The sequence below is a fragment of the Pelophylax lessonae genome (genome assembly GCF_965119305.1).
Source record: "Pelophylax lessonae genome assembly, chromosome: 9".
Classification (NCBI taxonomy): domain Eukaryota; kingdom Metazoa; phylum Chordata; class Amphibia; order Anura; family Ranidae; genus Pelophylax; species Pelophylax lessonae.
This window is the reverse complement of record NC_138776.1, coordinates 232,617,884-232,639,471: the sequence shown is the minus strand read 5'-3', so window position 1 is coordinate 232,639,471 and position 21,588 is coordinate 232,617,884. Positions and strand designations below refer to the sequence as shown.

At 46.6% G+C, this 21,588-nt stretch overlaps 1 protein-coding gene across 1 annotated transcript in view; it reads right to left on the bottom strand.

The window, feature by feature from the left end:
* Positions 1 to 1,133: 1,133 nt before the first annotated feature.
* Positions 1,134 to 21,588, bottom strand: part of LOC309564331 (uncharacterized protein) — a gene marked incomplete at both ends in the record, with an annotated part of 55,814 nt that continues 35,359 nt past the window's right edge. Inside the window, one exon of the mRNA XM_082268958.1 lies at positions 1,134 to 1,458. Within this exon, the coding sequence (XP_082125084.1) occupies positions 1,134 to 1,458 (325 nt within the window). The remainder of the gene's footprint in view (positions 1,459 to 21,588) is intronic.

The following is a 21,588-nucleotide window of genomic DNA, read 5'->3' as shown; positions in this document are numbered from 1 at the left end:
CCATATACAGACAGAGCCACCCCCCCCCCCCCCCCATATACAGACATATCCCCCCATATACAGACAGAGCCACCCCCCCATATAAAGACATCCCCCCCATATACAGACAGAGCCACCCCCCCCCCATATACAGACAGAGCCACCCCTTGAGACAGTCCTACTCAGAGATTCCAAACCTTTAAGCAGATAAAAGCCCAAGAACACATCTGTCTTGCAGAGCAGCTACATGGGATGTGACCACTTCCTGTCTACTTCCTGTACTTCTCTGTAGGATGTGCCCAAAGAGTCACATGGTCTTCTGACATCACCAGGGTCCTTCTACTGGGCAGTAACTAGCTGCTACCTTGGTCTATAAGGTAATTGGGAAAGGGGGCGGAGCCTCGTATATCGGCCCCGCCCACCCCGACATCAGTTCTCCATTTTGACTTTGCAGCCACCCCAACTAATCACTGTCTGGATGCCTACCAGCTCTCCACCCGCAGCTCTCATACAGTGATCCCCTGTGATTCCTCCGCTGCCATGCACCTGCCCAGGATCGGGGTGGCAACAGGGGTGGCAAGGACTTTGTCTGGGGTGGCAATTGCCACCCCAGCTAACCCTCTGGCTCCGCCACTGCAGCAAAGAGGAGAAATCTTTGGAAAACTGCATTGGACACTGGCAGCGATATCATCTGCATTCAAGAGACTCATATCTTCAAGGACAATGCACCTAGATGCGCACACCCAAAATTTCGGTATGTATTCGCATCATGCAACCAAGCTAAACGCAATGGAACGTTGATTGCGATAAGGGACATGGTCTCTTTCAAATTATTAAGCGAACAGTATGATGAGATGGGTAGATATGTTCTGCTGGTAGCTGAGATAAATGGGTCTCCCTATACCTTGCTGAACATATATGCACCTAACAAAAAGCCAGTTAAATTCATTAAGAAAATGTTACAATTGGCAAATAGTAACAAGAAGGGATCTTTGATTGTCTGTGGGGATATTAATGCTGTTATGTATTCTGACATTGATTGTTCTTTAGTGGGGAGGAGACGCAGGCCGAATATAGGTCCTTTCTGTTATGGGGAGGGCCTGTATGACCCCTGGAGATGTCTCCACTCCACTGAAAGGGATTACTCTTACTACTCAGGAGTGCATGGTAGTTACTCTAGAATAGACTTCTTTCTGACGGATAAATTCACTCTCCAGAAAATCTCTAAGGCCCATATCCACTCCATCACATGGTCGGACCATGCCCCAATCACCATAGAATTGCAGGCTCACGCCAGTACGGTACACAGATCCCTCTGGCGCAACAACGCGTACGTTCTGTCCCACCCATAATATAGTGCAGAACTGACCAAGAAGGTAGCAGACTACTTTGATATCAATAATGACGGCTCTTGTTCTCCTACCACAGTCTGGTGCGCTCACAAGGCTGTGGCTAGGGGGCTTCTCATACAACAGGCAGCTAGGGTCAAAAGGGAAAAAACCCAGCATATTCAGTCACTGCAGAAGGAAATCACTAACCTAGAACGCCAGCACAAACAAGCCCCTGTAGGGAACACAGCGATATTTAACAAACTCACCACTTTGAGGTTAGAACTTAAAAGAACATTGGTAGCTGAGTATGATTTCCACTACAAACGGTTACGGGTGTCATGGTACTCTAATAGCAATAAAGCGGGGAAACTACTTGCTTCCCAGCTTAAGCAGAGATGCATTAATACCCCAAATCAAATATCACCAGACGAACAAGGTTGTTAGCAATCCCACTGATAGTGCAGCAGTGTTTAGGGACTACTATTCATCCCTCTACAATCTTGCTGAATCCGATCCTTCCAATGTACCCTCCCCGTCAGCCATCCAGCAATTCCTTGACACGCTGAACCTCCCATGTCTGGACACCTCCACACTTCAGGCGATCAATGCCCCAATATCCCAAGAAGAAATAATTTCAGTGATAAAATCTCTCCCTCTCCACAAATCCCCAGGGATCGATGTTTTTTCCGCGGAGTACTACAAAACTTTCCCTCACCTTTTAGCCCCCCATCTATCCAGAGTTTTTAACGCCACCCTCTCCACAGGTACATTCCCTAAAGAAATGCTTGAAGCAGTGATAATCACACTCCCCAAACCAGGCAAGACACCAGATGCACCCCAGAACTTTAGACCTATTTCCCTTCTTAATGTGGACATAAAAATGTATGCTAAAGTGCTCGCTAATAGACTGCTCCAAGTTACTCCGGCACTTATTGGATTAGACCAAGTGGGCTTTTTCAAAGGCAGGCAGGCTCCTGATGGTACTAGGCATATGGTCAATCTCCTATCATACATAGAGCTTCATCATACCCCATCAGTGCTATTGGCGCTTGATGCCGAAAAAGCGTTTGACAGGGTCCACTAGGGGTATCTATCTGCCACTCTTGCAAAATTTGGTTTCCAGGGCAATATTCTCTTGGCCATCATGGCATTATATTCCGCACCGTCCGCCAGAGTATTTACAGATGGTCTACTTTCACAAAGCTTTAGTCTTACCAACGGGACCCGTCAGGGGTGCCCGCTGTCACCTGTCCTATTCTCCCTGGCCATTGAGCCTTTGGCGGAAGCTATTAGGTCAAATCATGCTGTAACTGGGATTAAAATAGGGCCTATTCAACACAAATTGGGATTATTCGCAGATGATTTCATAATTACCTTGTCGAACCCGGTGGGTTCACTAGTGGCAGTCCAACACATATTGGACTCCTTCGGTAAGGTCTCCATGTATAAGGTTAATAAAACAAAATGCTCAGCCCTACCTGTCTGTATACCCAAAAGTCAACTGACGGAACTTAAAAGCCTTTTTGCATGCGACTGGGACAACCCTTCTATAACATACCTGGGTATACAATTGACCTCCCCGACAGTTGATCTCTACAAATATAATTATTTACCACTATTATCCCAAATTGAGGCGGAATTCCATCAGATTAGGAGAGTGCATTTGTCCTGGCTAGGTAGAATAGCGGCTTATAAAATGCAAATTCTCCCCAAATTACTGTATTTTTTTAGAACCCTTCCTATACCTATCCCCCACGTGTTCTTTGAGAATCTGGCTTCTAAATTAGGGCAATATATATGGGATGGGAAAAATCCTAGGATCTTCTTGTCCAAACTGTATGATTCTAAAGACACTGGTGGTGTCGGTCTCCCAGACGCACAAGCTTATTACCACGCAGCGGTACTTTGTCACACCAAATTCTGGTTTTCGTGCCAGGAAGACAACTGGTGGAACCAAATTGAAAGGCAGGTTACAGAGGGACATGATCTACCTGCCCTAGCGTTAGCCGCGTGTATTGATCACACAGTGAAATGCCCCCTATTCCCGACCATTGTAGCTTCTATATCAGCATGGAAGAGATTTTTCAAGTGCAACTTTGGGGATACGAGGTGTCAGTCACTATCCATTCCTTTAGCAGTTTACCCCTTTCTGATTCCGGGAATATCGGTGACTTCCTGGAAGAACCAAGGGATAAACTTTCCTTCGGTCACTATCCCGCAGCCCGGCGTTTTGGGCAGTTTCACCCTCCACCAGATAAATTAATTTAAAAAGTCCACCCCTTTCCCCTCTTTCAGTATGCCACTTCCAATATGGAGATACCTCCTTAATAACCTGGATCCCAAATTCAAAGGCATCTCGCTTTTCTATAAACTTTTTCATCAGCGTACGATCTCTCGCAAATCTCCATCTATGCTAAAGTGGGAACAAGATTTGGGGCAAGTTTTCCACATAGCCCAATGGTTAGCTGCCCTAAAGATTAATACTCATGCTTCTGCTTGTGTTGATCACTGGGACAACACCCAAATAATATTACATAGGGACTATATGACCCTCTCCAGATTACATGTAATGGACTCGAGTATTTCTCCTCTGTGTTGGCGAGATTGTCAGGATAGGGGGAATTTACCACATGTTCTCGGGGACTGCTCGAAGGTCCGACCGCTATGGCGGGGAGTCTTCTCTCTGCCCACATGGAAGAAAAATATATTTAAAAAAAATTCATTTTTCCCCCAAATATATTGGAAATATATTTGAAATGCTACAATTTTGGCCATATTCAATATATTTCTAAACTTTTTTCCCTAAGTATATTGGAAATATATTTTTCTTCCATATGGGTGATCTCACGCATAAGTGGGAAACCATGCACCTTAAATCTAGCACATGCTCTATTGAGCATAGATATAGACAATCTCCCTTCACACAGTAGAACTGTGGCCGCACACATCTTGTTTGCCACCAAAATAGCTATCGCTACACACTGGCGGACTCTCACAATCCCTAGCCTTACTGAAATCAAAAAGAGAGTGCACTCCCAATTAGTGATGTCGCAAACCTAAAATTCGCCTTTCGCGAACGGCGAACGCGAACATCGGCAAATGTTTGCGAACCGGGCGAACCGCCATAGACTTTAATAGGCAGGCGAATTTTAAAACCCACAGGGACTCTTTCTGGCCACAATAGTAATGGAAAAGTTGTTTCAAGGGGACAAACACCTGGACTGTGGCATGCCGGAGAGGGATCACACAAGAAAAAGTTCTTAAAAATTGTAATTTTTTGATAGAGAGCCAATTATTGGAAAAATTTTAAAAAAAATAAAAATAAAAAATGTCTTTGGATTTAGCATCTGGGGGGTCTAAAAAGTGTACCTGTGAAGTTTCACCTCTGTAGCATGTCCAGAACCAGAAAAAAAAATAGAATTAGGGTTAGGGCTAGGGTTAGGGTTAGGGTTAGGGCTAGGGTTAGGGCTAGGGTTAGGTTTAGGGTTTGGGTTATTTTTATGGCTAGGCTTAGAGGGTTAGGGTTAAGGTTAGAGGGTTAGGGTTATGGTTAGAGGGTTAGGTTTAGTGTTAGGGGCTAGGGTTAGGGTTACGGTGAGATACTTAGGGTTAGAGTTAGTAGCCCTACCCCTCTAACTCTAACCCTAAGCACTAAAAATAACCCTAACCTTAGCCCTGACCCTAACCCTAGCCCTAACCTTAGCCCTGACCCTAACCCTAGCCCTAACCCTAACCCTAACCCTAGCCCTAACCCTAATTCTATTTTTTTTCTGGTTCTGGACATGCTACAGAGCTGAAACTTCACAGGTACACTTTTTAGACCCCCCAGACAATAAATCCAAAGAAATTTTTTTTTTTTTTCAATAATTGGCTCTCTATCAAAAATGACAATTTTTAAGAACTTTTTTTTGTGTGAAGTTTCAGCTCTGTAGCATGTCCAGAACCAGAAACAAAAGATAATTTTTCAGTAGAGCAGGGACACCTGGACTGTGGCATGCCGGAGGGGGATCCATGGCAAAACGCCCATGGAAAATTACGTAGTTGACGCAGAGTCGGGTTTTGATCCATAAAGGGCATAAATCACCTAACATTCCTAAATTGTTTGGAATAACGTGCTTTAAAACATCCAGTGTGTGAATACGATCAGGTATGATGTTTTATCGGTCAAGTAGTGTAAGGGTTACGCCCGCTTCACAGTGACAGACCAAACTCTGACAGACCAAACTCCCCGTTTAACAACAGTCAGTCAGTCAGTCCATTTGCACAACCGCAAACTCCCCATTTGCACAAGGTTGGATACCAAGCTAGCCTTGTCCCGTTCCTTGTCCTCACTGACATCATTGAAGGTCTCTTCCTCCACCCAGCCACGTACAACACCAAGGGTCCCGAAAGGTGACAACAAGCCCCCTGGGACGCCTGCTGTGGCTGGTATTCCACCTCCTCAAAGCCACCTTCCTCCTCTGACTTCTCTTCTTCAGACTCCTCTCTCTGCGTTGCCACAGGTCCAGCAATTGACAACGACAAGGCTGCTTCTGGTGGTGATGGGGACCACAACTCTTCCTCTTCATGCTCATCTACAGCCTGATCCAGTACTCTTTGCAGAGCACGCTCCAGAAAAAACGCATATGGGATGAGGTCGATGATGTTGCCTTGGGTTCGACTGACCACCAGGGTTGTCACCTCCGCAAAAGGACGCATGAGCCTACAGCCATTGTTCATGAGCATTCAGTAACGCGGCCAAAAAATACCCAGCTCCGCAGAAAGAATGAAAGAAAATGAATGTTTTTTCTATGAAAAATTATCCTGCGGATTGCTTTTGGTCTGTACACAATGAAGCAACGACCTTATCATCTGGGGTGTGCCAACACAATCCTAGAGGTGATCGCTTCATTGTGATACGCAAGCCCCTTCACCACGACAAGGTAACGATCACGAAGGGGAATTGACACATGTATGTGCCTTTTTTTTTGTTTTTTTGCAGCCACAGTGTAGCACCAGAGGCCAGAAAAATTAGGCATGTACACATGCATGAAAAAGCAGGTATTGTTGCAGCCGCTGCTGTAGCAGCGGCCTGAAAAATTGAGGTTTTAAGGCAGAAAGTGCACTAAAACATTGCGGCTTGAACCGTAGTTGGTGGCGGAGACGTCACGAAAGTCATCCGGCATGCAGAGAATGATTATATACAGCAGCGTGTGGACCATTTTTAGGCCAAGGCATCTCAGTCATCACCAGGCCTTTTTTAGTCAAATGCATCCCCCACTGTCAGGTTCTTCGGGATCCATGCCTCATTCATCTTAATAAACGTGAGGTAATCAAGACTTTTTTGACCTAGGCGACTTCTCTTCTCAGTGACAATACCTCCTGCTGCGCTGAAGGTCCTTTCTGACAGCACACTTGAAGCGGGGCAGGCCAGAAGTTCAATGGCAAATTGGGATAGCTCAGGCCACAGGTCAAGCCTGCACACCCAGTAGTCAAGGGGTTCATCGCTCCTCAGAGTGTCGATATCTGCAGTTAAGGCAAGGTAGTCTGCTACCTGTCGGTCGAGTCGTTCTCTGAGGGTGGACCCCGAAGGGCTGTGGCGATGCATAGGACTAAAAAAGCTCCGCATGTCCTCCATCAACAAGACGTCTGTAAAGCGTCCTGTCCTTGCCGGCGTGGTTGTGGTGGTAGGAGGAGGATTACTTTCACCTCTTCCCCTGTTGGATTCCCGTTGTGCTGTGACATCACCCTTATATGCTGTGTAAAGCATACTTTTTAACTTATTTTGTAGCTGCTGCATCCTTTGCGACTGCCGGTAATTGGGTAACATATCACAGACTTTCTGCTTATACAGGGGGTCTAGTAGCGTGGCCACCCAGTACAGGTCGTTCTCCTTCAGCCTTTTTATACGAGGGTCCCTCAACAGGCATGACAGCATGAAAGACCCCATTTGCACAAGGTTGGATGCCGAGCTACTCATGTCCAATTCCTCATCCTCACTGATGTCATTGAAGGTGTGTTCTTCCCCCCAGCCACGTACAACACCACGGGTACCAGATAGGTGACAACGAGCACCCTGGGATGCCTGCTGTGGTTGGTGTTCCTCCTCCTCAAAGCCACATTCCTCCTCTGACTCCTCTTCCTCACACTCCTCTTCCAGTGTTGCCGCAGGTCCAGCAATCGATGGTAAGGCTGTTTCTGGTGGTGGTGATGGTGACCACAACTCTTCCTCTTCCTCTTCACGCTCATCTACGGCCTGATCCAGCACTCTTCGCAGGGCACGCTCCAGGAAAAAAACATATGGGATGATGTCGCTGATGGTGCCTTCGGTGCGACTCACTAGGTTTGTCACCTCCTCAAAAGGACGCATGAGCCTACAGGCATTGCGCATGAGCGTCCAGTAACGTGGCAAAAAAATACCCAGCTCCGCAGAGGCTGTCCTAGCACCCCGGTCATACAAATACTCGTTGACCGCTTTTTCTTGTTGGAGCAGGCGGTCGAACATTAGCAGTGTTGAATTCCAACGTGTCGGGCTGTCGCAAATCAAGCGCCTCACTGGCATGTTGTTTCGCCGCTGAATATCTGCAAAGTGCGCCATGGCCGTGTAGGAACGCCTGAAATGGCCACACACCTTCCTGACCTGCTTGAGGATGTCCTGTAAGCCTGGGTACTTCTGCACAAAACGTTGCACAATCAGATTCAACACATGTGCCATGCACGGCACATGTGTCAACTTGCCCAAATTCAATGCCGCCAACAAATTGCTGCCGTTGTCACACACCACTTTGCCGATCTCCAGTTGGTGCGGGGTCAGCCACTGATCCACCTGTGCGTTCAGGGCGGACAGTAGTGCTGGTCCGGTGTGACTCTCTGCTTTCAGGCAAGTCAACCCCAAGACAGCGTGACACTGTCGTATCCGGCATGTGGAATAGCCCCTGGGGAGCTGGGGGGGTGCAGTTGGTGTGGAGCAAGACGCAACAGCAGAAGAGGACTCAGCCGAGGAGGTTAGCAAAGAGGATGGAGTAGGAGGAGTAGAGGAGGTGGCAGCAGGCCTGCCTGCAAGTCGTGGCGGTGTCACCAACTCCTCTGCAGCAGAGCCACGCATTTCATGCGTGGCAGCCGCCAGCAGGTTTACCCAATGCGCAGTGTAAGTTATATACCTGCCCTGACCGTGCTTTGCAGACCAGCTATCAGTGGTCAGATGGACCCTTGCCCCAACACTGTGTGCCAGACGGGACATGATTTCCTTTTCCACAATAGAGTACAGGTTGGGGATTGCCTTTTGTGAAAAATAATTTCGGCCGGGTAGCTTCCACTGCGGTGTCCCAATAGCGACAAATTTTTTGAAGGCCTCAGACTCCACCAGCTTGTATGGTAAAAGCTGGCGGGCTAAGAGTTCCGACAAGCCAGCTGTCAGACGCCGGGCAAGGGGGTGACTCTGTGAGATTGGCTTCTTACGCTCAAACATTTCCTTGACAGACACCTGACTGTGGGCAGGTGAGCAGGAACTGCTGAAGGTGAGAGGCGGAGGGGCGGGTTGTCGATAGGGGGCATGGAGGACAGCAGTGGTTGACGTGGCTGAAGATGCTGGACCAGGAGGAGGATGGTGGCTTTCAGTTTGTGTGCTGCTTTTACTCATGTGTTGATCCCATAGGCGTTTGTGATGTGAGATCATGTGCCTTCGCAAAGCAGTTGTACCTAGGTGGGTGTTGGACTTCCCACGACTCAGTTTCTTTTGGCACAGGTTACAAATGGCATCGCTGATATCAGAGGCAGACACACAAAAAAAATGCCACACTGCTGAGCTTTGCAAGGACGGCATTCTGGTGGTGGCAACAGCTTGCGTTGATTGGCGTGCTGTCTGGCTGACCCCGGGTGCCGAATCTACATGCTGTCTGACTGCGCCACTAGCTCCTTGCGATGACCTCCTCCCCCTGCTTCCAACTCGTCTCCTCCTCCTCTCTGTCTCCCCATCTGAACTTTCCCCCTCTTCTTCTGCTCTTCGAGCAGGCACCCAGGTGACATCCACAGACACATCGTCATCATCAGCCGCTTCACTTGACAACTCAGCAAAGGCAGCAGCAGCAGGTACAACATCATCATCATCATCATCACAATGTACGTCCATGTGTATAATGCTGCCTGACTGAGACATATCCCCGTTATCTACATCCTCTGGCACTAATAGTTGCGCATCACTTATTTCTTCCAACTGATGTGAAAATAACTCCTCTGATGGATCAAGTGAAGCGGCTGTGGTGCTAGTGTTGGTGGTGGTGCCGGCGGTAAATTGAGAGGTGCCCGAAGCTGAGCTGGAGGAGGATGGTACATTTGGGTTCCGAGCGGAAGCTGTAGACGATTGGGTGTCCTGTGTAAGCCAGTCAACTATGGCCTCAGAATTTTTTGAGTTCAGGGTCTGTGGTGGCCTCTGAACACTGGGCATTATTCTAGGGCCTAAGGAAATCACAGCACCACGACCACGACGGCCCTTGCGGGGTGGCCTGCCTCTGCCTGTCATTTTTTTTAATGTGTTGTTACTGTTGTACTATGAGTGCAAGCTGCTGTGCCACCTTATATATCAGTGGTGGGTGGGCAGTGGCACAGTACACTCTCTGTGGACCTGACAGCAGTCACTGGCACCCAGGCAACTGCAATTTAAAAAATATATATATTTTCTTTTACTTTGCAAGCTGCTGTGCCACCTTATATATCAGTGGTGGGTGGGCAGTGGCACAGTACACTCTCTGTGGACCTGACAGCAGTCACTGGCACCCAGGCAACTGCAATTTAAAAAAATATATATTTTTTTTTACTTTGCAAGCTGCTGTGCCACCTTATATATCAGTGGTGGGTGGGCAGTGGCACAGTACACTCTCTGTGGACCTGACAGTAGTCACTGGCACCCAGGCAACTGCAATTTAAAAAAAATATATATATTTTTTTACTTTGCAAGCTGCTGTGCCACCTTATATATCAGTGGTGGGTGGGCACACAGTGGCACTGCAGTGGGCACAGTACACTCTGTGGACCTGACAGTCACTGGCAGCCCAGGCAACTGCAATAATAAAAAATATTTTTTTTTTCAATTTATTGCAACAAGATGCTGTGCCACCGTATATATATCAGTGGTGGGCAGTGCACTGCAGTGGGTACAGTGCACTCTGTGGACCTGACACAGCACTCACTGCAATTATGACAGAGGAAAAAAAAAATATTTTTTAAAATGCCAGGTACTGTGCCTGTGCCACCCGAAATGAGTGTGGTGTGCACACAGTACAGTCTGTGGTAGGTATGTGGCCTCTCACACACAGCGGGCAGGCAACTGCAGTCACAGTGTACAATATATATATATATATATATATATATATATATATATATATAGAAAAAACTCTATTACCTTACCAGCCCTTAAAAGGGCTTTTGGGGACACTAGATATATATATATGTATATATATAAGTAAAAAAAAAAAACCTCAATTACCAGCCCTTAAAAGGGCTTTTGGGGACACTAGATAGATAGATAGATATATATATATAAGAAGAAACAACTCAATTACCAGCCCTTAAAAGGGCTTTTGGGGACGCTAGATATATATATATATATATATATATATAAAAAAAAATTACACAAATACCAGCCCTTAGAAGGGCTTTTTGGGGTGCTGTCCTTACAGCAGTAGTGGACCAAGAACACTGCAAGACCAGGAACACTGACTAACTGTCCCTAGCTTAACAGCAGCAGCAGCAGCTCTCTCCCTACTCTCACTACACACACTGCTTCAGAATGATCTAAGATGGATGCTGCCCTTGCTTATTTATAGGAGGTGGGAGGGTGTGGGAGGGAGGTATGCTGATTGGCCTGGAATGTGTCTGCTGACTGTGAGGTTCAGGGTCAAAGTTTGCCTCAATGATGTATTATGGGGGGCGGACCGAACATCGCATATGTTCGCCCGCAGCGGCGAACGCGAACATGCGAAGTTCGCCGGGAACTGTTCGCCGGCGAACAGTTCTATACATCTCTACTCCCAATGTGAAATGGAAAGAATGCTAGCCTACAAGGACAGGAGGGCCAATCTGTTCCATAAGAAATGGGACACCTGGCTCAATGTAACGTCTGATAGTGATTAAAGGTTGGTGTAAGTTTGACTTGAACCCCTCAGGCTCTCTGGCAATAGCCTGACATGTCAATGGTTCATATATGGTCTAACTCCTCTAGTGGTAGGGACCCCACCCCCCCTTTTCTTCTCTCTCTCCAATTCCATCCCCCCCCCCCCCATGATTACTACCATTCTCCAGGTTATTATTGGTTCAGTAGGAACCCTCCTTACAAGGCAATCCACAGGTATCAGGATTTCTCGGAGCTACAGGATAATTTTATTTTGGAACGATTCTAAGCTAGGTCAGGGTGGCGAGTGGTGGCGCACTTGCTTCCCTCACAGCGCTTGTTGGTGGTACTCGATCACAGTATGTTCCCGTTGGGGTGACGTGTATCTCCCTAACAACTATACCCCCTCCTAGCATGTCTCTCCGAGTCATATGCGGTCCAGGTGAAAGTTTTGAGGGTGGCAGTTCATAGCAGTAGCAACATCTTTATAGATATAACACTGCTTCCTATGGTGACCACTGATCTTATTATGTTTATATGTTAAACGACAACCTTTTATATGGTGACTCTTGTTATGTAACTTGTTCAGAATATTGATGGATGGCAATGTATGACTTTTACTGTACTTGTCTTTTTTACCTCAATAAAAAAAGTTTGGTTAAAAAAAAAAACCTTTATTAAAAAAAAAAACTTTTAAAGTAGTGATCGACTGATATCGTCGTTTCGTTACTGATATTTTGCCCATCGCATATCAGTATCGGCCGATATTTTCACACATTAAAAATTATACAAATTTGTTACTGAACATGCAAAACTTTATTTATTAACAATTTTAACATTAAGGGCTCCTTCTTCACACCTTAACTGCATGAGAACTGATAGAAAAACTTCAATTGCGGGGACATTTAGTTTCACATCATTCTGATTGTGCATTAATGCATAATAAACTGCTGCAGTAGTGCACTTAATCACTGCAATAATTTTAAATCACTACTGCAGTGCAGTCAGTGCAAAACTGTTAGAAAAAAAAAAAAAAAGCTAGGCACCACAACAGCAACACAGTGGATTGGACTGGAGTCAGTGGACTACCTCTGCAGTATGGCACTCACTGCAACTACTGCAGTCAGTGCAAAACTGCTAGAAAAAAAAGCTAGGCAACACAACAGCTACACAGTGGATTGGACTGGAGTCAGTGGACTACCGCTGCAGTAGGGCACTCACTGCAATCATTTTAAATCACTACTGCAGTAGTGATTTAAAATTATTGCAGCAGTGAGTGGCGCACTACTGCAGCAATAGTCCACAGACTCCAATCCACTATCTAGCTTTTTTTTTTTTTTCTAGCAGTTTTGCACTGACTGCAGTGCAACGCAGTCAGTGCAAAACTGCTATAAAAAATAGCTAGACAAAAGATAGACAGTGGACTGGTGGACAGACACTACTACTACACTTTTTCAAATCAATACTCCCAGTTAAGTAGAACAATATTATAGTGCAGAAAGCAGAACATTTCAGCATGTTCACCAGTTAAACGGCTTCTTTTCTTTTAATAAATTGCTGCCACTTCCCTAAAAACACGCTCACTTGGTACCGAGTAGGGATGATCGAACTTTTGAAAAGTTCGGTTCGGCCAGAACATCCGAACTTCCCGAAAGTTCGGCCCGGATTTCAGAACCCCATTGAAATCAATGGGACCCGAACTTCAGTAATCAAAAAACACAATTTTTAAGCCCTAAAGCCCAATAAATGCCCCTAAAAAGTCCCTAGGGTTCTGGGTCATGCCCCATTAACTATTAATCACACACAAAAAAGTTCTTAAAAATTGTCATTTTTGATAAAAAAGCCAATTATTGAAAAAAAAAAAAAAAAAAGAGAGAGATTTTTTGGATTTAGTATCCGGGGGGGTCTAAAAAGTGTACATGTGAAGTTTCAGCTCTGTAGCATGTCCAGAACCATTAAAAAAAAAATAAGATAATTTTTCAGTAGAACAGGGATGTGGGACCCTCCTTTTACACCTATATGATCTTTTTTTCTGGTTTTGGACATGCTACAGAGCTGAAACTTCACAGGTACACCTTTTAGACCCCCCAGACACAAAATCACACAAAAAAAGTTCTTAAAATTTGTCATTTTTGATAAAAAAGCCAATTATTGAAAAATTAAAAAAAAAAAGAGATTTTTTGATTTTTACTTTGGATTTCGTATCTGGGGGGTCTAAAAAGTGTACATGTGAAGTTTCAGCTCTGTAGCATGTCCAGAACCATAAAAAAAAAAGATTGTTTGTATTAGAACACTTTCAGCACAGGAGTTTTCACACCTTGCCGGTTTAATAGCAGGCATTTTTTTGGGTTCTTTGCAGTCAGGAAAAACATCTGAACTTGTATATAGTGGTACTGTGCACAAGTTCTGATGTTTTGCCTGCCTCCAAAAACCCCCAAAAAATGCCAGCAAAAACACACCTGGGCATTTTTTTTTTGACGCTAGCGTTTTTTTTGGCATTTTTTTGGGTTCTTTTGAGGCAGGCAAAACATCTGAACTTGTGTATAGTGGTGTATATACACACATACATATATTTATATACACACCTAGACATATATAGGTGTGATAGTAGCAGAAATATATGCTTGCGCTAATGAAATCATTTACAGTAATATATTTCTGCTACTATCACACCTATATATGGCTAGGTGTCTATATACATATAATTATGTGTGTATATATACAACTATACACAATTTCAGATGTTTTGCCTGCCTCAAAAGAACCCCAAAAAATGCCAAAAAAAACGCTAGCGTAAAAAAAAAAAGTTCAGATGTTTTGCCTGCCTCCAAAACCCCCCAAAAAATGCCAGCAAAAACACACCTGGGCATTTTTTTTTTTTTGACGCTATCGTTTTTTTGGCATTTTTTTGGGTTCTTTTGAGGCAGGCAAAACATCTGAACTTGTGTATAGTGGTATATATACACACATAATTATATGTATATAGAAACCTAGCCATATATAGGTGTGATAGTAGCAGAATTATATTACTGTAAATGATTTCATTAGCGCAAGCATATATTTCTGCTACTATCACACCTATATATGTCTAGGGGTATATATACAGACATATATGTGTATATATACCCCCTATACACATGTTCAGGTGTCATGTCTGACATCAAACATGTCCTCAAAAAAGCACTGGCAGTGGCAACCCCTGCAGCATGAAAAATGCTTGCTGGTGAGAAGCCATATTCCTGTCCCGAAGCAACTCAGAGAAATGATCATTTCTCTATAGCGGTCACCCTGCTATGGAAGGGTTTTGTCACCGTTCCATAGCAGTCACTGTCAGTTAACCCTACACTACACTACGGTCCCCTTACACTTAACACTTTCCCTACAGAAACTAAATTTTTGAAGCTAACTTAAGTGTAAAGGAGCACTCTAACTACACTAGATATCCCTTTCCTCACACTAATAAATGCTAAATGACACTTTTAAAGTAAAATTACCAGAACTGCTTCCACTCTCTTCCATGTCCAGTATAACAATGCTAGGAATATGGCGGGGGCTATCTTATATACTGGGGGGGCGTATTCACTAATGATTGGTCTAGGGACCCCCTAGTCACTCCAATCACATTCCTAGCATTCTCCTGCCCCCTCAATTGGCTTTTGCTAATGGTTCTGGTCCAATCACGGGCTTTTAAAGCCCATTTCCTGAAGCATTGCATTTTGGTCGGTTCTGGTTGCCGAATTCCGAACTTTTTGGGCAAAAAGTTCTAAATTCGGCCGAACCTCGAACACCCAATGTTCGGGCCGAACCGATGGTGGACCCGAACCGTTCGATCATCCCTAGTACCGAGGAAGCAGAAAGGTATCTTTTAGCATGAGAAGCAAGTCTTTTGTAGCATGCCTCATTTTCTTTCCACCACTGAAGAGGATCACTTTTTCTGCCAATTACTGGTTCCTTCAAATAGAGATGAAGTTCATCATCCAGGCTCATTATTGCAGGATCTAATGAATCCTCCACATGAGGCCCCAATAAAACACTGAAGATGGCATCTATTTCACTACAATTCATTTTCTCTTCTGTCCGTTGTCTTTTTGGTCATTTTTCCTGCATCCTGCTCTTCCACATCAGAAACTTCTCTTCTTGACTTTTCTTTTTGTCAGGAGGAACCTCCTGCGCCTTCCGTCGAACTTGAATCTCTTCTATCAGCTTTTTTTTTTGTCTTGGCCAATACATCATCAGAAGAGAAGAATGGTTCTTGTATCGAGGATCCAAAAGACATGCAAGCACAACATTTTTAGCCTCCTCATGCTTCTCAAACTGTTTCGCGAGGATTTCCCTCATGGCCTGCCTACATGCTATAATGCCACATGTGTTGGGTCCTTCCCATTGAATAAGCATCTTCGGCACTCACATGGGATGACAGAAAACACAGATGAGTCGTAATGACTCACCTCTAGTGTCACTTACTCAATGGGTAGGAGCGTCTCAATATGTTGGCTACTATGTCCCACTGACAGGGCCGGAGTGGGACTCATTTTCAGCCCTGGAGTTTCATGCCTTACTGGCCCACTTTAGTTCATGACTGACTATATTAAAATAATGTAAATAAAACCTCAGAATACAAGTTTGCAATGGCGCACTGTTCTCTACAGCCTTGTAATTAATTCAGGGGGAGAGAGAGATAGATAGAGAGAGAGAGAGAGAGAGAGAGAGAGATCCCTGACCTGAGAGAGAGAGAGATAGAGAGATCCCTGACCTGAGAGAGAGAGATAGAGAGATTCCTGACCTGAGAGAGAGAGATAGAGAGATCCCTGACCTGAGAGAGAGAGAGAGAGATCCCTGACCTGAGAGAGAGAGATCCCTGACCTGAGAGAGAGAGAAAGAGAGATCCCTGACCTGAGAGAGAGAGATCCCTGACCTGAGAGAGAGAGAGAGAGAGAGAGAGAGAGATCCCTGACCTGAGAGAGAGAGAGAGAGAGAGAGAGAGAGAGATCCCTGACCTGAGAGAGAGATCCCTGACCTGAGAGAGAGAGAGAGAGAGAGAGAGATCCCTGACCTGAGAGAGAGAGAGAGATCCCTGACCTGAGAGAGATCCCTGACCTGAGAGAGAGAGAGATCCCTGACCTGAGAGAGAGAGAGAGAGATCCTTGACCTGAGAGAGAGAGAGAGATCCCTGACCTGAGAGAGATCCCTGACCTGAGAGAGAGAGAGAGAGAGAGAGATCCCTGACCTGAGAGAGAGAGAGATACCTGACCTGAGAGAGAGAGAGATCCCTGACCTGAGAGAGAGAGAGATCCCTGACCTGAGAGGGAGAGATCCCTGACCTGAGAGGGAGAGATCCCTGACCTGAGAGAGAGAGAGATCCCTGACCTGAGAGAGAGAGAGAGAGAGAGAGAGAGAGAGAGAGAGATCCCTGACCTGAGAGAGAGAGAGATCCCTGACCTGAGAGGGAGAGAGAGAGATCCCTGACCTGAGAGGGAGAGAGAGAGAGATATCCCTGACCTGAGAGAGAGATCCCTGACCTGAGAGGGAGAGAGAGAGAGAGATCCCTGACCTGAGAGGGAGAGAGAGATCCCTGACCTGAGAGGGAGAGAGAGAGAGATCCCTGACCTGAGAGGGAGAGAGAGAGAGAGAGAGAGATCCCTGACCTGAGAGGGAGAGAGAGAGAGAGAGATGCCTGACCTGAGAGGGAGAGAGAGATCCCTGACCTGAGAGAGAGAGAGAGATCCCTGACCTGAGAGAGAGAGAGAAGGAGGGGTGAAAGAAAGAGGGAAGGAGAGGGAGGGAGAGAGTGAGAGAAAAGTGTGAGAAAAAGGGCGTGAGAGAGGGAGGGAGGGAGGTGACGGAGGGAAAGAGAGAGATGGGGTGAGAGAGAAGAGGGGTTTGAGCGAGAGGGGGGCTGAAATAGGGGTGAAAGAGGGAGGGGAGAGAGAGAGAGATGAAAGAGGGGAGACAAAGAGTGAGGGGGTGAGACAGAGAAGTGAGAGAGAGAGGGGGGGGGTTAGGGAGAGAAGTGAGAGAGAGGGGGGTGAGTGACACTTAGGGTACACAGGGAGTTTCCATTATAAGACGCACATCCCCCCAATCCATCCTGAGGGCACACAGGGGGTTTCCATTATAAGACGCACAGTGCCCCCCTCATCCTCAGGGCACACAGGGTTTTTTTTTTTACTATAAGATGTGCAGTGCCCCCTCATCCTCAGGGCACACAGGGGGTTTTTTACTATAAGATGCGCAGTGCCCCCTCATCCTCAGGGCACACAGGGGGTTTCATTCATAAGATGTACAGTACCCCCTCATCCTCAGGGCACACAGGGGGTTTAATTCATAAGATGTACAGTACCCCCTCATCCTCAGGACACACAGGGAGTCCAGTGCCCCCCCCTCAGGACACACAGGGGGTCCCCATTATAGGTTCAGTGCCCCCATCCTCAGGACACACAGGGGTCTCTCAATACAAGAAGTTAGTTACACTGTCCTTGCTAAGGGCATGCAAAGGCCCCCATTATATGAACAGTGCTCCCCACACACACACAGTCCCCCATATGATCTATTGCTTTACCCTCCCTGCACACATGTTCACCATTGTGTACAGCTATGACATGAGAGGCCCCTGGCTCTTACCCCCCTTGCTCCATGATATTGTGTGGGAAGCACAGCCTGGACTTCAGGAGGAGGCAGGTGCAGCGCTGAGTGACAGGGCAGTATAGCAATCATGTTCCAGCTGCATTCGGGTGAGTCAGCAGCCAGACATCCTGCTGGGAGGTGGGGCTATGTATGTATGCAGTGTAGGAGAGGCTTGGCAGTGCTGTTCTCACTGAAACAAGGGACACGAGCAGAGATACAGACAGTACAATGTGAGCAAGTCACACATGCAGCCAATTTGCCGGCTGTGCTGTTGAACTGATGCCTACCCCTGCCCTGAGTTCTCTCACTGGTTCGGGAAGTGTTCTCCTTCTCCTCGGGCTCTCTTGGTGTCTGTCAGGAGATATCACCTCAAGCAGCAGTTTGCCTCGGTCCTGCTCTGGGGTCTCCTGATGGGCTCAGTCAGGCAGTTTCTCGGCCGCACAGTAAGGATGCAGGGAGGAAGTGGGTGGAGCCACATACCACACATTCCAATAAGGCGCAGAGGAGGACGAGAAAGATCCTCCTCCGCTGTGCATTCTGGGTCCTCTTCTCTGCACGTCACTGGTTGCTAGACGCCAGGCGGCTGGCCATCTTAGCAACCAGTCTAGTGCACACTAAAGGTGGTGCTGTGGTGTCCTGGGGATCAGATCGGGGAAATTGCCACCCTGCGTGGGGCCCCCCAGGCAAATTGGTCAGTCCGCCCCTGGCCATGACAACGGCCCTTGCGGCCAAAAAACTGACCAGCCCACCGGGAATTCTCCCGGTGCTCCCGATTAGCCAATCCGGGCCTGCCCACTGATCAGCAGTAGGACAAGAATGTCCTCCAAGTCCATATTCACCAGAATATATAGTGAGAGCTCACTTCTGCTCCAGCATCCTTTGTAACGTGTGTAGCGTTGATTTCAAGTTGTTTTTGGGTAGGCCAAGGTCTTCCTGAATGCACCTCAGTCGCTGCTTGGCAAGAATAGAATGGTGGAAATGGTCTGCGCATTTCTTCAGCATGCTAATAATCTCAAGCAATGCTTTCTGATTTGACAGACCATCATTTACCACCAATTGGAGGGTGTGTGCCATGCAACTGAGGTTGGACACTTCAAGTCTCATATCTTTTAACTATGTTCGCTCCACTGTCTCGCAGCACAAGCATCACTCGGTCTTTGGTGATTCCCCATTCTTCTAGCATGCCTAGAAACATTTCTGTAATGTACTTCCCAGTGTGGGATCCTTGCTTCACTTTTGTTTTCAACACCAAATGCCTTCTTGTCCATCCGCTGTCAATGAAGTGGCATGTAAGACTCAGTGATTCGGTTTGTCCTGACCAGCAATCAGTCGTGAATGAGAGTGAGTTGCCAGCATTCTCTGGTTGCAGCATAGTCTTTACTTTGTCAACAACCTTTTGGTGAATCTTTTCCAGCATTTCAGTTCGATAAAACTTGTCACTCTTCAGTGTGTACCTTGGCTCAAGCATGGACACCAACCGCTTAAATCCAGAGTAAGACACTATTGTAAATGGCTGGTTATCAGTGACCATCATCTCTGTGATTACTCTGTCCAGCATTTGGGATCTTCCATCAGATTTTTGCCACCTGTTTTTGTTTTTTCTGAAACATATCTGTTATTGTTGCCTGGGATAGTGATGTTTCACCTTGTGATTCATTTTGTTTTTTCTGTCCTGCATTATACAAATCAACATGATTAACTCTTAGATTGGCCCAAAGATTAGATGTATTTTTGTTTTTTGCAGTTATTGATCCCATGCTTACATTGTTTTTGCAAGTGTTGCACAGTGCTGCTGATTTTCCTGGAGATGGAAAAGAGAAATAGTCCCAGACCACGCTTTTAATTTTTTTATCTCCATCCATCTCCATTGAAACTTGAAAATACACTAATATAGGCTCAAACAAAATGGCTGGCTGGCACCCTGTGGTGATGAGTGGCTGGCACCCTTTTGGTGTCTGGCTGGTACCCTGTGGTGGCTGGCACCCTGTGGTTAGGTGTCTGGCTGGCACCCTGTGGTTGGGTGTCTGACTGGCACCCTGTGGTTGGGTGGCTGGCTGGCTGGCACCCTGTGGTGGCTGGCTGGCACCCTGTGGTTGGGTGGCTGGCTGGCTGGCACTCTGTGGTGGCTAGCTGGCTTGCACCCTGTGATGGGTGGCTGGCTGGCACCCTGTGGTGGGTAGGTGGCTGGCACCCTGTGGTGGGGTGGGTGGGTGGCTGGCTGGCACCCCTTGGTGGGTGGGTGTCACCCTGTGGTGGGTGGCTGGCTAGCTGGCACCCTTTGGTGGCTGGCTGGCAACCATTGCTGACTGGCTGGCACCTTGTGTGGTGGGTGGCAGGCAGTTACAGGCCCAGGGCCGGTGGGTGGCTGGCAGGCAGGTACAGTCAGGCAGGGCCTGTGGCTGTCTGGCTGGTAGGCCTGCCTGTGGGTGTGTGCCGTGGGACTGGGTGGCTGGCTGGCACCGGGCAGCTGTGGGTGGCCGCGGCCCCTGTGTTACACAACGTGCACTGTGTCTGTGACTGGTCTTTGATAGAACTAGAAGATCACTCACTGTCCCGACCGACTGTGCACAGCATGCAGAGCAGACTCCAGTGTGGCAACGGCGGGTAAACAACACTGTAACGAGGCTGAGGAAGGCGACCTAAGAAGGCAGCAGAAGCTGCCTATTGTGCGGAGGCGCATGGCGCAACATATACGCGATGACGTCACGGCAATATTGGTAAATCCAAAGGCCGATTCCGATATATCGGGGAAAGTGCATATCGGCCCTCGATATATCGGCTTTGTCGATAATCAGTCGATCTCTAGTTTAAAGCTTAACTTTAGGTTTAATAGCTAAATTGGACAAAACTGGCCCAAGCAAACTATTTACTGCACTAACCTGTGCGCTGTTTTAACTGTATGTTGTCTCCGCTACATACCGTGTTGCGGCAGTGGGATGAGGACTTCCTGTCCCACTCATGGAACAAAATGGTGTCTGGCTGAGTGCTGCTCAGCCATTCCTGGAAAGCTTTAAAGTGACCAGCGCATCATAAATAGTGTATGTTCACTCCTGTGTTACGGCACGCAAAACACACCTCGTTAACTAAATCACGTAGTCCAACTGACATTAGAAGTGAGCGACCTGTGCAGCTAGTCCCTAAATTGCCAGAACACTCTCTAGAACATAGAGAACTCTAGAGATTACCATTCATTTAATGCCTCAAACGAAATCCATTATGTAGAGTAAAAGCAGAAAACATTTCCTGAAACCAAATACTGTACATAAAACATATTGCACTCATGTTCTTTGGTGCCCAACCCAGCAGTAGAGATCAAAAATATATTCATATATCAGACAGGCTCCATCTGCGTTTCCTGTTTAGTGCAAGCATATACTCTGCTGTGTGGGGTGTCGTCAAGGGCCTAATTCACTATTGCACCTTGTCGGCAAATGGGTGAACAAATGGTCACAAGTGACTAAAATCCATCGAACGGCTAAATCTAGTCAGGAAAGGTATTTACTATAGCACACACTGAATAAATAGTCACAAAATCAAATTCACTATAGGTCCCATAAATCGGTGACTGAC